This window comes from Egretta garzetta, unplaced genomic scaffold, assembly GCF_000687185.1.
Source record: "Egretta garzetta isolate BGI_Z169 unplaced genomic scaffold, ASM68718v1 scaffold204, whole genome shotgun sequence".
NCBI classification, from domain to species: Eukaryota; Metazoa; Chordata; class Aves; order Pelecaniformes; family Ardeidae; genus Egretta; species Egretta garzetta.
This window is the reverse complement of record NW_009259424.1, coordinates 3,327,782-3,342,374: the sequence shown is the minus strand read 5'-3', so window position 1 is coordinate 3,342,374 and position 14,593 is coordinate 3,327,782. Positions and strand designations below refer to the sequence as shown.

Below are 14,593 nucleotides of genomic sequence, written 5' to 3'. Positions count from 1 at the left end.
TTATTTTTACCTACAGTCTGACAGCCTTGTTTCAAACTTTGTATGATCTTAGGGTTGTTTGAAGGAGATATTAATCCATAGGGCTGCAGGAAATTATGTTGCTGTTTCAATAAACTAGTCCTTCAGAGAGAGGCTGCTCAGGAAAACCTTTTCTCTGTAGTAGGCTACAAACAAATGGAGGAAGCTCTCTGGCAGATGTAGATACCTTCCGCTTTTAATAGGAAGAAATAAGTTTGGCTCTCCTTAATCTTTGGCCTGAATTCTTGTGTGCTTTTGTGCAGACTTTCACAGGCAGTGGAGGGAAGTTCAGCGTTTAATGTCATTTCTCTGCATACTGGGATCTGGACAGTGGGCCTGGAAATGTAGATGGGGAAAGAACAGCAGTATGTAGAGGATAAGGTAGGAGTTTAGGTGGATAAATTAAGGGTTTCTTTATAGTTACATCACTTTTCCTCCCACTGCTTTAACCCAATCTAAAGGGAAAAGACAGGACCCAAATGAGCCCAAATTAAGAAAAGTTTGCTTAGAGCTTTTTAGGGTCACCTGCAAGACAGACTGGGGACCACTGGAACTCCTGTATTAACAGCTTGCTGGAGATCACTGGAGCAGAGCTGGCTGACGAGAACTCTTTCCATATTGGCTCTGAAGGGCCAGGGAAAGTTTTCAGAACGTAGCTCTTGTGGTTTTCTCAGTCATTAGTATCTGTTCCATTAGGGGTCTGTATTTCCCTGCTGGTGCAATGACTAATCTTGGTCTCTGCTACTTCTGCCATCATGACCCCTTTTTATTGCCTTGCCATTGCAGATTAGAAATAATCTGTTTTCCTTCCTCTCACAAGGAAGGAAAGGATTCCTTCTTCATACAACAGCATGGCAAAAGATGGAGAATTGAACCCAAAGACCAGAAGGCCAATGACTCTGCAACCTGGTGATTTCAAGGCCTGCCTATTTTCTGTTGCCACAGAATCAGCAAAACAGCTTTGTGCAGCTTTAGATTCTAGTGTTCTTTTCTAATGCTCTTTTCAAAAACTTTATCTTTGAGGTGGAAATAACGATTGGGTAGGTTTCATTCAACTGAGGAAACCTGCATGGAAAGAATATATTCCAGGGAACTTAACAAAACTTTTCTTTTAAAATTGGTATGTTGTTCGGAGTGTATCAGTTACTTATTATTTAGAGCCCTAAACTTTAAGATATTTGTAATGTTCAGGTATTTCTGTCAGTGTTTTACAGACATCTGCAGAGTGTTTTCATCAGCAGTCTCACACACATAACAAATAAAAGCTGTATGCACTAGGCGTTGCCAGGTGTGTACGAGTATCTACATGCATATATGAATGTGTGCATCTGTAAAATGCATCTTGTGTGCAGATATTAACTGTGTTTTCATCAGCAGTCTCACACACATAACAAAACCTGTATGCACTAGGTGTTGCCAGGTGTGTATGAGTATGCATCTTGTGTGCAGATATTAACCACATCCTCTCTGGGATTATGCTGTGACTTGCATATTTGGAGGCAAAGGTTCTGAATAAAGAGGAACCTATCTGCAGTAGAGTGGAATTTACTGCAGTTGCTGTGGGTTTTTAAAGCAATGGCTGCAGTCAGAATCTGGCCCAAGTAATTAACTTACGAAGGATGGAAAGGAAAAGCAGCATGTGGAAGAAGTAATTAATGGGAACATATAACAGTCAGCTCTCACATAATAAATTGGCAGCTATGCCTGAGGTAACTGCCTTTTATTTGCAAAATACAGTTGGAATTTTTTAAAAGTAATTGCACATTTTCTTCCATTTCCACGTGGTCCCAGAGAACATAGTACAGTACAAATACCAACAGACACACAATAAAATCATGGTGGTTGTTTTTCTTGTTTGTTTGGGGTTTTTTTTCTTAGGCTTAGGGCTATGATCTTATTTGGGCCAATGTCCAAAGGAAAGGAGAAATACATTTTAGCTCAGGAAAAGACAAGGGGTAAAACATTTTAGTGAGGTTTAATATGGAATAATCTAAAAGGACAAGGCAGGAACAACCAGAATAAATAACAGTAAATGGCTAGATATCTATTTGCAGAAGAGATTTAGTAATGTAATTCTCCTGACTCAAGTAAATAATGGTTAAGACAAATGTTCTGAAATCCTTCCATTCTGAAGGCTTGAATTTTCCCCATCTGAAATTTCGTTGCAGCTTTTCCTGAATAGCAAGCATGACATCAGTTGTTCTCTAGATACGCCACAGATGCTGGCAGAACTTCAAGAAAATGCATTCCACCGCTTGCTTAGTGCAAAGCTCTGGAAGGCTGCGGGGTGACACAATGGCTCTCCACACCCAGCTGCTGATTCAGCCGACTCAAACAGCCTGCTGGAAAAACAGGGCTGTAGCCCTCCCTCTCAGAGGGGGAAAAAAAAATCTGCAAGAGGAAGGTGAAGAGGGCTTGCAACTGGGGTTTGCCGCTGTGACCACACATACTAGCTACTAGATTTCCAGGCTTCTCGGTGAGGTAGAGGGAAGCGCATGTCATACCTGGGGTACCTGATTCCCCTCTGCACACAGCTGGGGAGGTAGACTACCCACCATTCAAGTGCTTTGTTTGCCTCCTTGGGTTTTCTTTTGGTTTTAAGCAATCTGTTTGTTATCACGCCTGATAGTGGACAGGAAAAGGGCTAAGCATGGGGGAGGTTCTAGTGTGTTTTGTCTGTGAGTGAATGGGGGGGGGGAAAAACCCTAGCATCAGAGTGAGTTCTTCTCACAGTAAATCTGATTAGAAGCTTTACTGCTGTTTCCTGCTGTAATTCCTCTCTGTATCACTGACCCCAGGGGATCTTGCATTTGCTGCAGGCTGAGCCTCATAGGCAGTTTGTTGCTGAACTAAGCCCTTTAAATAGACAGCAAGTTTAAAAAAGTACGTCCTGCAATTTTTGTGCTGATGAATTTAGAATGATGTTCTAGCAAGCTCAGTACACTCCAAATTAATTAGCAAGGATCCTTTTAACAGGATAATTACTATATCAGCAAGTGGTAAACTCCAAATGAATGTGAGTAGTCCTGGCTTACATCAACAAGGAAGAGATGTGTTGCAGTTCTACCAAGTGATTCGAAATTCACCCTAGTGTGAAAGGTTTTAGACGGCACAGCTGGTCAGCAGCAGCACTCTAGCTTTTTTCCTTCTTTACTTGAATTAAAATCCCAAATGAAGTTGCATTCCACTCTCCGTATGTCTACCTCACAATGCCATGGTGAATTGGCTTTTTTTTTTATTTCTGCTGGAAAAAGGCCCAAAATAGTAAAAGCAGGAGTTGTTGCACATCATTACTAAAGTATAAGTGTTAGAAAGGGTTAGGAATTATTTGAGACTTCCTTCTTTATGGCTGCGCGTTTTCTTCTTTCATAATGGAAAGGTCTGATCCTGCATAGAACAATCACAGCTCACAAATGTAAACACAGGTTCACATGCTTGGGGGTTGGAATTTTTAAATAGGTTAATCTTTCAAAGAATAAACGTGTAATTGCTTATCAGGCTATGGATAAATAAGCGTATGGCTGCTGCAACGGTGGTAGAAACGCTTTTATTCATTCCCCAGACCGGATTCTATCTTTAGATAGTAGAGGCTTTAGAAAATAAGGTGTAACTGGGAATTTTTAATAAGGGAAGCTACCTTAGTTGGATCACTTTATATTTGCTAGATTTTTTTATATGCTTTTCCGTGCTCTTTTTAGAATGGAGGCAGAAATTTGTAAAAGCACCTGCCATTTTCTGTGAGAATGTAATTACTTAGGCAGATTTTCAGAAATCACCTTTCTTACTTTCAGCTTCTATAAGCTAAGTCCAGGAAAGTCAATGGTCTTACACTGATATAAAGAGTGTTTTTGGGAGAAATTTATCAGTCCCTATGTTGTTCACTCCAAGCATGAAAGCAGTAAATGAATAATTATTAGCCTTTTCTTAAAAATGGATCTTGACACTCAACAGACCAGACAATCTCTCAAGTTATTTCCTGGGACCTTGTGGTGCTTTATAAAATGCAAAGTACAAGCTTGAATCCTCTTGTCTAGATTGTCTTGTCAAACCTGAGCAGTGCCCTTTTCTTTATTTTAGATGATATGCCTGAGTCAGGCCACCTTTAAAAACCATACAAAATGGAGACATTTTAAAAACTTTTCTCAACTGCTAGCACAGTGAAACCGGGGGGGGGAAAAAAGTCTTTACAAAGATTTTTGGGTTGTTCTTTTCTTTTATGGGCATGTTCTACCTGGTAGAAATAAAGGCAAGCACCTCTGTAGGAAATGCCTGTGACAAACACTGTTATCTTCTAATGATCTGTGGGGCTGTTTTTTATTGGTTTCCATTTATTTATTTCTTTTTAAGGTTTAGGTTATTTGGACCATGCAGGTCCTAAGAGACAGTTTTGTTTATGCCATTTCACGGTGTTGCACAGTTTTTACTGAATCTAGCCAAGGATGAGGTAACATTTGAACAAACGTTCTTAAATTTCTTGAATGAGCAATGTTTCGGTGTCACAGTAACAGTAGAATTCTGTCGTGCCCCTTCACTTGCATGTCTGCACAGTTGTTGCTGCTGACGTTGCTCCCGTACCTGGTGAACATATTGTTCACACTCTAGTTATAGCCCGACCATTGAAGTTGGTCTGTAGCAGAGCTAAATGCTTCTGTACTTCCCATAATGGATAGGCTTGTCCTTCTATTTGAATACATGCGAGTACATATGTTAGCACAGTGCCACCAAAGGTAACAACCAACTCTGTTAGTGTGCCAAACCTTTCTTGCTACTACAAACTATGGCTACAAAATCCCTGTGGATAATATAATAGGGAACTAGTCAAAACCCAACGTATGAATGGATACAAAAATGTCCCATTTCTATGACTTTGCTTCAGAAATTTCCCCTGCAATTTAGAAGTTATTGATCTCTTGGTGGAAGAGATGTCATGAGTACTCACTCAAGGTGTGTTTGAACACAGAAAAAGGCTAAGCCCTTCTGAAGAAGCTGTGGGAAATGCAACCTCTCTCAAGTCAGTGGCTGTGCTCACTGATCTTCTGATAGAGCTTGGGATTCTTCTTCCGGAGGAAAAGCAACAGAGTCTTTCATTTCGGTATCGTGGTCAGCGATAACATGAGTACTAGCTTCATAAGGCTCGCATGGGCAACAGCTGACTTCTCCTTTCCTGCTCTTCTGCAGAATGGTAGCACGGCAGTCTAACGTTATCACTGCCAAACGATACAACTGTAGAGTCACAACTAAGATATTCTTAGCTGTAAAAAACACCAGCATCTGATTGAATATTCTGAAGTGGCCCATCAGGATTGAACGCACAATGAAGAAGGGACCGTCCTGTATGAAAAGGCTGACCCCGATGTTCCAGAGTTCCGCACTGTACCTGCACAGCAGCAGGCTGGGGATCCGCCCAGTTGATGTAGCTGGTTTGCAGCCAATATGCTGTACTAGAAATAAAACAGTTATGTTAAAACAACTCTCTAAAATTGAGCCACGATTGGCCTACAGGGCAGTTACAATCCAGGGTACCCTGGATTATAAACGCATGCAACTGTGAACAGTTCAACATAAAAGCACATCCCGTTTCTGGGATCTGTTTCAGCAAAATACACTAAGCTCGCGTTAAGCAGACACTTATGTGGTCAGCCGAACAGGACCAAAAACCGCTTCCCCTTTTCTATCCCACAAAGCTATCAGTATTTATACACTTTTAAAACAAGAAGCAGAAGTAGATCACCTAATCTTTCCATAACAACTTCCCCAGGTGCTTTTCTGTTAAAACAATGTGCTAGGCTAATATGTATCTTTAAGAAAAAAATCCTACCGTACTGAATGGGAACAGCCTGAGCTGTAGCACTTCAATTTCTTTCAGGCTAAGACCTTGCTTTTAAAAGATTCACCAGATAGCCATTGCTTTTCCATGTATCACAGTATGAACAAGACATGTCAGTGCAGGGCAATATTGAGCATTATGGATAGGAAGAAACCGTGGTCACTGCTTGCAACTTAAGACTTGAGCCACGGTTACTCATTCTTAGCTTTCTGGGTATGAGATCCCATGCAACTGTTGGAACTTGCACACGCGTGTTCCCCTTGGCTATACGAGTCATGGTGGGCTAGAATGCTCTTTGTGGCATGGTGTCTAGAGGAGGATCATCAGAAGGGTTTGTGCGTGGTGAATATGGCTGCTGCTTATGAAAATGCAGGTAGCTTAACTAACCTGTCTCGGGCAGTGGGATTTCATCAGTTTAAAAAGCATAGCTACTTGTGATGCGGTAATGACCACCAAACATTTTGGCTTACTAAAAGAATTCTGTTGTTTGAGTTAATGCTGGGGGGAAAAAAAAAAAAAGATGAGACTTGAGTGGAAAATGAGATGTAGAATGTAGAAATTTGCTGAATCCATTAGGCAGAGCTTCAGCAGCAGCTAATTTTTTAATATGTTTTTGTGCTGTTGCTGTTAATAGTCCTAACTGCATCGCTGTAGTCCAATAATGAGTACCTATGAATTTCTACTTTATGTCATGTTTGTGTGAGTAAACATACTGATGCTTGAATAAAAAATACTATCTGTGCAACCGTATAGAACTACCAAAAATAAACTGTATCTACAGTAAATTTCAGAGCAACGTGTATTCAGTAACTTAATTTTTAACTGGTAAATGTAATAGCCAGAGAAAAAATACACAGTACAAGAAGTTACTTCACTTAAATTCAAACTGTTTAAGCAACCATAGCATTAATTTATTTGGGTAGTGGTGATGTTTATGGGTGGTTTGGGGTATTTTTTTTTTTTGTGGTTTTGCTTTTGGTGGTTGTTTTTTTTTTTTTCTTAAACCTGAGTGGTGTGCCTCTTTAACAGAATATATTTTACCAGTAACAGGAATTTTAGCTGTGATAAATCTGAAATGCGGTGACATCAGTTTTTTCAGGAGGTGAGTTGCTGACCTGAAATGCTGAAATATTTTCATACCTTCAGTGTTGAAAACAAACCCTAGTGCTGTCTATGAAGAAAAGGCTCATGAAAAATTCCTGGAATAATTTTTTCATTATTTTATTCATTTATGATTTTAATCAGTGTGTCAACCTATTCATCAATTTTATATTAGATGCTAGTGAGGACAGCATATCTTTGGACTGGAATAGTTGAGTTGCAAACTTGTAATGGTTAGAGGCCAAAATGGTTGATACAGATGATGATTGAGGCAGCTTTCGTTATTCTTTTTGGACACAGAGAAGCCCTTTCCGCCTAGGGATAAATACTAACCTGAGCCAGCTGAATGTTGGGCCTTTTAGTTTAAGGTAAGGGTGTACAGTTCCAACATTACGTGGTCCTTTAGGTTCCCTGTGAATAGGTAATTTCTCCTGTGGTAACAGCTTCTGTGCTCTTGGCTGTGCTGTCCCCTGTGGTTAACGATAGCCTATCTGCCCGTAGGGCCTAGTAACCTGGCTTTAGATTGGAGCTGTAATATAACCCATGACCAGATCCAACTTGAGAGCTCACATAGTGAAGTTTAAGGCAGTTAGCAGGCAACCAGAGCAGATGCTCCAATACAATATTGCAATTCTATTTTTTTCTGGAAGTAGAGAGTTTTATCAGGGAGATCAGAGGTTAGCCAGAAACAAGTGTTTCCTCAAAAGAAACCACAATGGGTTTTCTTCAAAGACCATCGTTGTCATATGAATTGCTCTCCACCAGAAGTCTTTGGTATAGCCTGTAGTGTGTGCACAGCCACAAGACATGCCGGCAAAAACTTAAAGCGTTTGTTCTCTTTTCTTGTCTGTGCGCAATACTAACCTGCAAGATCAAGTGGAAACTGTAACATACTCCAGGTCCATACAGCAAGAATTGCATTTATGAGAGCATAATTCTTCCTATGGGAGGGAGAAAAAAGAAAAAGTGATAACAGTGAAGATGCAGTTTCCTTACGTGATAACAAAAATGTTTCCTTTAGTATTTGGAATGTCTTTTAAAGGGCGGTTGAGTGAAACAGCAATTGATTAATGCATGCTCTTGAGATGCAAGACTGAGGAAAAGAGGCACCTTTTGGCATGGAATTTTTGCTGTTCAGGCCACATGTTCCAGCTGTGTAATTACACTAAATATCCGATGCTGACGTTATAATGATAAGCACATAGAAATAGAATCTCTGGCTTAAAGAGGAGATTATCTTTACCCTTGCAGTGATTACACGTTCCTTGCAAGCATGATGCTTCTCTGCCAAATGCGAGGGACCTATTTTCCTGCTGCAAAACCTTTTCTTTGATACTTAAAAAAATAGTATGTCTGTAACAGAGGATGAACCTCTTCTGTGATTCTTTTTATTTATGATGGATGTTCACAGCTCATCCCTCAGTGCTGTGAGGGGGAGATGAGCTTACTCTCTCTGGGAGACGTCACAATGTTGAAAACTCACACCAGAGTATGCCGTTCCCTTTCTTCTTATCTTTGAACACTTTGTCATTCTATCCTGAAGAAAGTATCCATGAGATAACCAAAGAAACAACTTGGATAATGAATCACTAACGCAAACTCCAGTTGCTTCCTTGCTAGTCTAAACCAATTCATTAACCCGAAAGAGGCTTATTGTGTATCCAGTGTTACAGCTCCTGTAGCTGCAAGAACTGACGCTGCATGGCAGCTATGCTCCTTGTTTGGCTCTTTGTACCCTTTTATTGTGATGGATGCAACCCGCTTCTCTACTGGCAACAGCTGACTAATCCCTAACAAAGCTCATCGGACTGTTAGGCCTTTTACAGAGGGAAAGGCGAGAGTAGGAAAACAAAGCCTGTGAACGTAGCCGTCTGTTATCTGTGGGAAATACAGTTCCGCTAGTCTGAACGCCACAGACTGCGCAAACAAATCTTCAAACAAAACAAATATCTTGCACAACGCAAATTATTTATGTCAGCAAATAGTCTTTACCGAACATCGTCGATGTCCAAGGTTTCACTAGCAAATTCAAGTATATCTGCTGCTGTTCCCACAAACATGAGGAGCAGCTGAGACAACTGATCCCGGGTAATTTCAACTCCAATGGGGAGAAGCCATCTCCCAACTACTAGTAGCAGTAGAAAAGTCTGGTGGAGGGCCAGTGTCCATACAGTCTCGCAGATTGTGGAGAGCTGATTCACAAAGACTTTAGCCTGTTTAAAAGAAAACAACACCACACTGACTTCAGGAGACTGACATTACAGGTACCTGCAGAGACTGTATTCATCCTTGAGCCTGCCTTTGTTCTCCTTCACCTTGTATTAGCGCAAATCATTTCTATGTGGCAGGCATAACTTGAAAAAGGCACATGATACAAACTTTGGGCAATGAATAGCAGGTTTTTCTCTGTGTACTATTCCTCCTGTTGTCATTTTTCAGCTGAGCATTATCCTTTGCAGAACTATCACCCAGACACATTCTAAATTCAGTTACTGAGATTTGGAAGAGAATGGTAGGAGAGTCTCCTCTTCACACAGACTTCCCCTACCAACAATATTTAATATGCAGTACACTTGTAGGCCACTTTCGCAATATGGTTTTCTGAAACTATTTTTCTTTTTTTAGTTTTAATCATTGCATGAGGAGCTTGGCCAAATAAACCCAATAGTCCTCTCTAATTGCTCTAATATCATAAGATCTCTACTAGGAATAGGAAAAGGTGTCCCACCGTCTGAATGATGTGGTGATCTGTTCCCTCGCTTCCGTGACTGCTCTCTCTGGATTGATTGAAGTCTTGGTTGCTGACATTCACCTGAACTGCTCCGGGCTCATTACCACAGTACTGTTGTGAACAAAAACATCGCGCACACATAAACATCCCGCACAGGGAGCAGATGCGCGCTCTGGCTGAGAGAGTCCTGTTTTGCTGAACTGCAGAGGGTTCTCTTGTGAAAGTCAGTCGACGTTTACAAAGGTACATGCTCACTCTGAATGAAATTCCCCTATCGTTCAGAAGGGAGGAATTCCTCTCACGAGGAGAGGAGTGACGTGTTGGTAGGTCCCTGAGAAAGTGTAGGGTTGTACTGTAGAAGATGTAAGTTCAAAGGCTGAGGGAGCGGGTGACACCTTTGTGCTGTTAACATCGTACTCTGAACACGATCTGCCTGCGGCTCTCCTGAACAGGCTACTGGGTTTCCTACATGGTCTCTCTCTAGCTACAACAGTAAAATAGGGTAAAAATTGGTCATGGTCAGTCTGCTGGCTTATGTTCATGGTCAGTCTCTATATTCAAACTTTTTCTCAAAACATCTACTTCTCAGCTCTGCTGTCCAGAAAAAAGTTTGCTAAAAATGCCATTGTTTCGTTCTTCTGTATGACTTCCCTCAAGGTTGAAATGAATAGTTGGTGCAGGATGTTTGGGTTATATTCTTGTCACCCCCTTGCTCCCCCCCCCAGCTGTGCCTTATTCTGCGAGGTAATTCATCACATAAGGTGAAATTCAGGAATAATTAAGAAAAATGGGCCTGTGTTGTTGCCTACCCTGCAGAGTAGAAAACCAGATATTTTTACTTTCTCCAAGTACCTGGTGTTCTGGGAAATCAAATGTTGGTTAAAACATCCTGTTACTTCAACCGCAGTAAACCAGCGGTGGGACTGCGTCCTGCCTGAGGTCTGCAGCACTGCGCTGCCCTTCCACCTTCACCCCCAAGGCTGGCCCCAGAGCAGCTGGGGTATGGGCCTAAAGTCAATCTTCATCACGGTCCCTTAACATCTCCCTTCATTGTAATAAACAGGAGATAATTAGAAAATCAAACCATGCTGTTATAGACTTTTATCCTGTCCTACTTGTGCCAGAGAATACCAGATGATTTGCATTTCTCCACTGGGCCCCCCACCATTTTCTTTCACGGGGAGTGATTTTCTGCAACAATCGGAATGTGTTCTAGCGCATACTGAGTAGCTCTGTTCAGCATAATGCCTGCTAATATAAGGGCAACGGTTTCCAGCAAATGCCACGTTCTAGCAAATTTCAGATTCCACTTTGATACTTTACTAGGTCTCTGATTATGTTGCTCAGTATCTGGGTAAATGCTGCCTCTTGCCTGACCTTGTTGTAGATAAATGGAGCAACTTCATGTGGTCTGAAAAATCAAGGTGGGAGGGGGATGAGAGGGAGGAAGTCAGTGCTTGCTGCTTTTATAAATGGTGGTAAAGGCTCTTAAACTGAACACTTGCCTTGTTTGGACAGTAGGTATGAGAGTGTTGAAAGTCTGACATGTAGATGTGGGGAACGTGACATTTGCATTTGGAGGGGGAAAGTCTAAAGTGCTGGGCATGGTGACAGTGAGACGGAGGGGCTGGTACCCTGCCAGCTACAGCCTTGCGGGGCTGGTCTCCCTTCAACCAAAGGGGAGAGAGACAGAACAGCTTTTTCAGAGGATGTTTCAGAAATGAAATTTAACTGGTGTTCTGGAGAAGCCTTTTTATCTGCTGATTGTAGAAATAGTCTAAAGCCTATGGAGACCGGCCACCATGGTCGAAGTCAGCCTTCCCGAGAAACCCCCAAAGGCAGTGTGAGACAGTCAGCTGAGGAGACCATGACCTAAAAATATTGCATAGTTGGGGTAGTCACCCCAGAATATTAGGGAGCATCTACCTTGTAACAAGTGGCCAGGATAGGGCAAAGGGATTGCTAAGTTGTGCTGGAGGAGGAAGTCTATTTCACCGTGATGGCCTTTGGTTTGTCATTAAATCTGTATTTGAGCCCAGTTCTGCTGCCCCCTTGCCTGGCCTAGCAGGGGTAAGAGGAAGTGGGCCATGAACTTGCATTAAACTTCACATCAGAGCCTGAGAATTTTTTGTTTGGTTTTTAAAGCCCTGGTGCTGTGAGAGGAATCTGCTGAATTTGAGGCAGGACCCAGGTAGGGCAGCCCGCTGCATTTGCTGTACGTGTAAGGACAGTGGAAATCCCTTCCCAAACATGAGAGAAATCCCAGGAAGTCAATCGGTCGGCTGAAGGACAGGAGTGAAATGGGAGGTAGGAAGGTGTATAGGTGCCTCTCGGCAGATGCCGTGGCTCTCCCCATGCCAATGACACAGAGCGGATAGCTGGCATGGATCCAGAGCAGCTGGTCCGCTTAACCTGCACACAGGGCAGAGGAACTGCGGGAGTCAGCAACTCGCACAGCTGGAGGGAGGTGGAGGAAAGCAAGTGTGCCATGGCTTCCGCAGGCCTTGCAAGGGGGCTCTTTTTTTTTTTTTCCTTGCACAAAGGTGCAGAGAATACTTCTTTTAGAAAATTAATTCACTTTATCAGTGTCTTTTGTAGGTTCCTTACATATAATTGTTGCAACTACTCCCAGCTGAATAGGGGGGGGTGTCACTATTTCAGTGCAAGGCTCCACAAACTCTGACCAAATGGCGTTCCTCAGGGCTGGGTCCATCTCTCTTCTCAACTGCAGGCAGGACATGGAAAACTGCCTCTGCAAAGCCAGTCATTTAAGTAGACTCCTGATTTTTAATTTAAGTGTGTTCATATCTTGTTTTGGTTTGTTTCTCTCTGGATATTTATTAAGTGGTGATTGTGGTGTTGATTCACTTGAAAGTTTGGAGAAGAGCCTTTCTTTTCATCATGTATACGCATGTAAATAGGACTGTTGGTGCCAGGCATATTTGCCTAGCCAATTACATATGTGCAGTGACTTAATGGGAATGTGGCAAGGAAAAAGTGAATACTAAGTTTCACAGGCAGCTGATAAACATGGTTTACCTCTTCACTGCTAGAGCCCAGTTACTGCTAGGTATTGAGACTGCATGCACAGCTAAACAAAAATGCTTATTTTTTTAATGGGCAAAAATAAAGCCGGAAGAAACTGTACTCATTTTGTATAAATTCTAGCTTTGTTTACTTCCTTTGTTTCTTCTGAGATGAAGCTTAATATCCTCTGACTTATAAAACATCCAATCAAAACGGAAACTGTGCTGCATGCCACGGTGTTGTTCTAGTGTGTGGCCTGCAGAGAGCTCACTGCCAGTGCATGGGGAACTCGAGAAACACTGAACTAATTCAGCAAATTTCTACTTGCATGTTATTCCCAATCTATTATTCCCAGATAAAAAAATGAGCTTAGCTAAAACTTTCTGCAATGGGTAAAATTGACACTTGGATACCAGGGTAGAGTACCCTCAGTCCTGCTGGCGTGTGTGGAGGCTGGCAGCCTGAGTACGGTGTGGGAGAGGCTAAGCCCTTCCCTGGAGCAGGCTCTCTGCCAGGCAGCAGGTACCCTGCTTGCTCGCTGCAATTCCAGCCTTTCTTGCTGGAAACAGTGTTGCTGTCCCTATAGCAACATCTGTGATGTCAGAAATTCAAAGCAACCATGGCTGCTTCATTTTGCTTATACAGGAAAGCTGAAACATAAAACGGGGAGAAAAGATTGCTTAAGCTGTTTTCCAAATTGAGGAATATAATGGGCATGGGAGGGAAGAAATAGCCAAAGATGTAAGATCACTTTTAGAAGAGTGATACACTAGAATCTTAGCTGGTAAGAGAATCCCACCTTAGAATAAGGCTGAGGGAATGGGCAGTAATATTGACTAATTCCTTAAAATGCTCAAGTTAAGATGGTTAAAAATAATTAAAAGGTTTAATAAGTATCTATCGTATTACTGACTGGGAAGCCTGCATTACCAGCACTGATAGTCGGGTAAACCCTGCAAAAGGCAGTCAGGTATCGCTTTCTGTGGCAGTGATGCACCAGGCACTTGAAAAGGTAACAGAGGTGTTTGTTCCTCTGAGATCTTATATATTATGAAGAGAGAATGTTTGGGGGTTTTAACGGATTAAATGGTTTTAATTTTCTTGCCACTCTATTTTGCAGACAGCAATTTTTTTCACTCGATACAGTTCAATTTACTTTATAGTCTCTCCCAAACATGTATTTCATCCCCAAATACTTTACTGCAAAGTAGTACTTTCTATGCAGTCGGTACTTCACTGTTGATATATGACTGGTATTACTCATGTCCAGTTCCGCAGTACTCGGCAAGGCAGAATTGCCTCTGTCTTCAGGAGGAGAGACTGAATATTAGCACATGCCTTAAATAACAGCACCGACACAAGCAGCTGATGTTTCCTGTTAGAGATTCAACATAAGATCAAAGTTCTACTGCCTTAAAGACCACAAACTATTTTCATGGCGGATATATTAAATGTGTGGATCTAGTAACCGCATAATTACCCATTCTGTTAGTATTTTAATATGGAAAATCCCAGCAATGCTTTAGTATGAGAAGTGGTATTAGTCTGGATGCTGCATTTGAGATTAATTGTTAGGAGGGCTGCTCCCCTTCTGGAGGTATTGGTTTTGAATCTATTAGATTGTGTGTTTCCAGAACACTCTATCCTATCTCTCCAGGTATAAACTAAGCTGTTAACTTGATATACTCCCTCTTTAATTCACAGTAGCAGTATATCAATAAGAACAAAGTATGCCATGTTCTAACATCATTTTGGGAAATAAACTGCTGCCTTTGACTACAGAATTAGCCTGTTTCTTGGACCGGATTTAACTATGACAAATGTTCTCAATATCCACATTACCTGTCTGTGACTGTTTAAGGAGATTTGGCAAAACAAGAAGACAATAA

At 41.7% G+C, this 14,593-nt stretch overlaps 1 protein-coding gene across 1 annotated transcript in view; it reads right to left on the bottom strand.

Moving 5' to 3' along the window:
- Positions 1-5,043: 5,043 nt before the first annotated feature.
- Positions 5,044-14,593, bottom strand: part of TMEM26 (transmembrane protein 26) — a 14,211-nt gene continuing 4,661 nt past the window's right edge. Inside the window, exons 3-6 of the mRNA XM_009637009.2 lie at positions 9,675-9,788; positions 8,939-9,159; positions 7,811-7,887; positions 5,044-5,459 (exon numbers count right to left, since the gene is read on the bottom strand). Coding sequence (XP_009635304.1) covers positions 5,044-5,459; positions 7,811-7,887; positions 8,939-9,159; positions 9,675-9,788 — 828 coding nt within the window. The remainder of the gene's footprint in view (positions 5,460-7,810; positions 7,888-8,938; positions 9,160-9,674; positions 9,789-14,593) is intronic.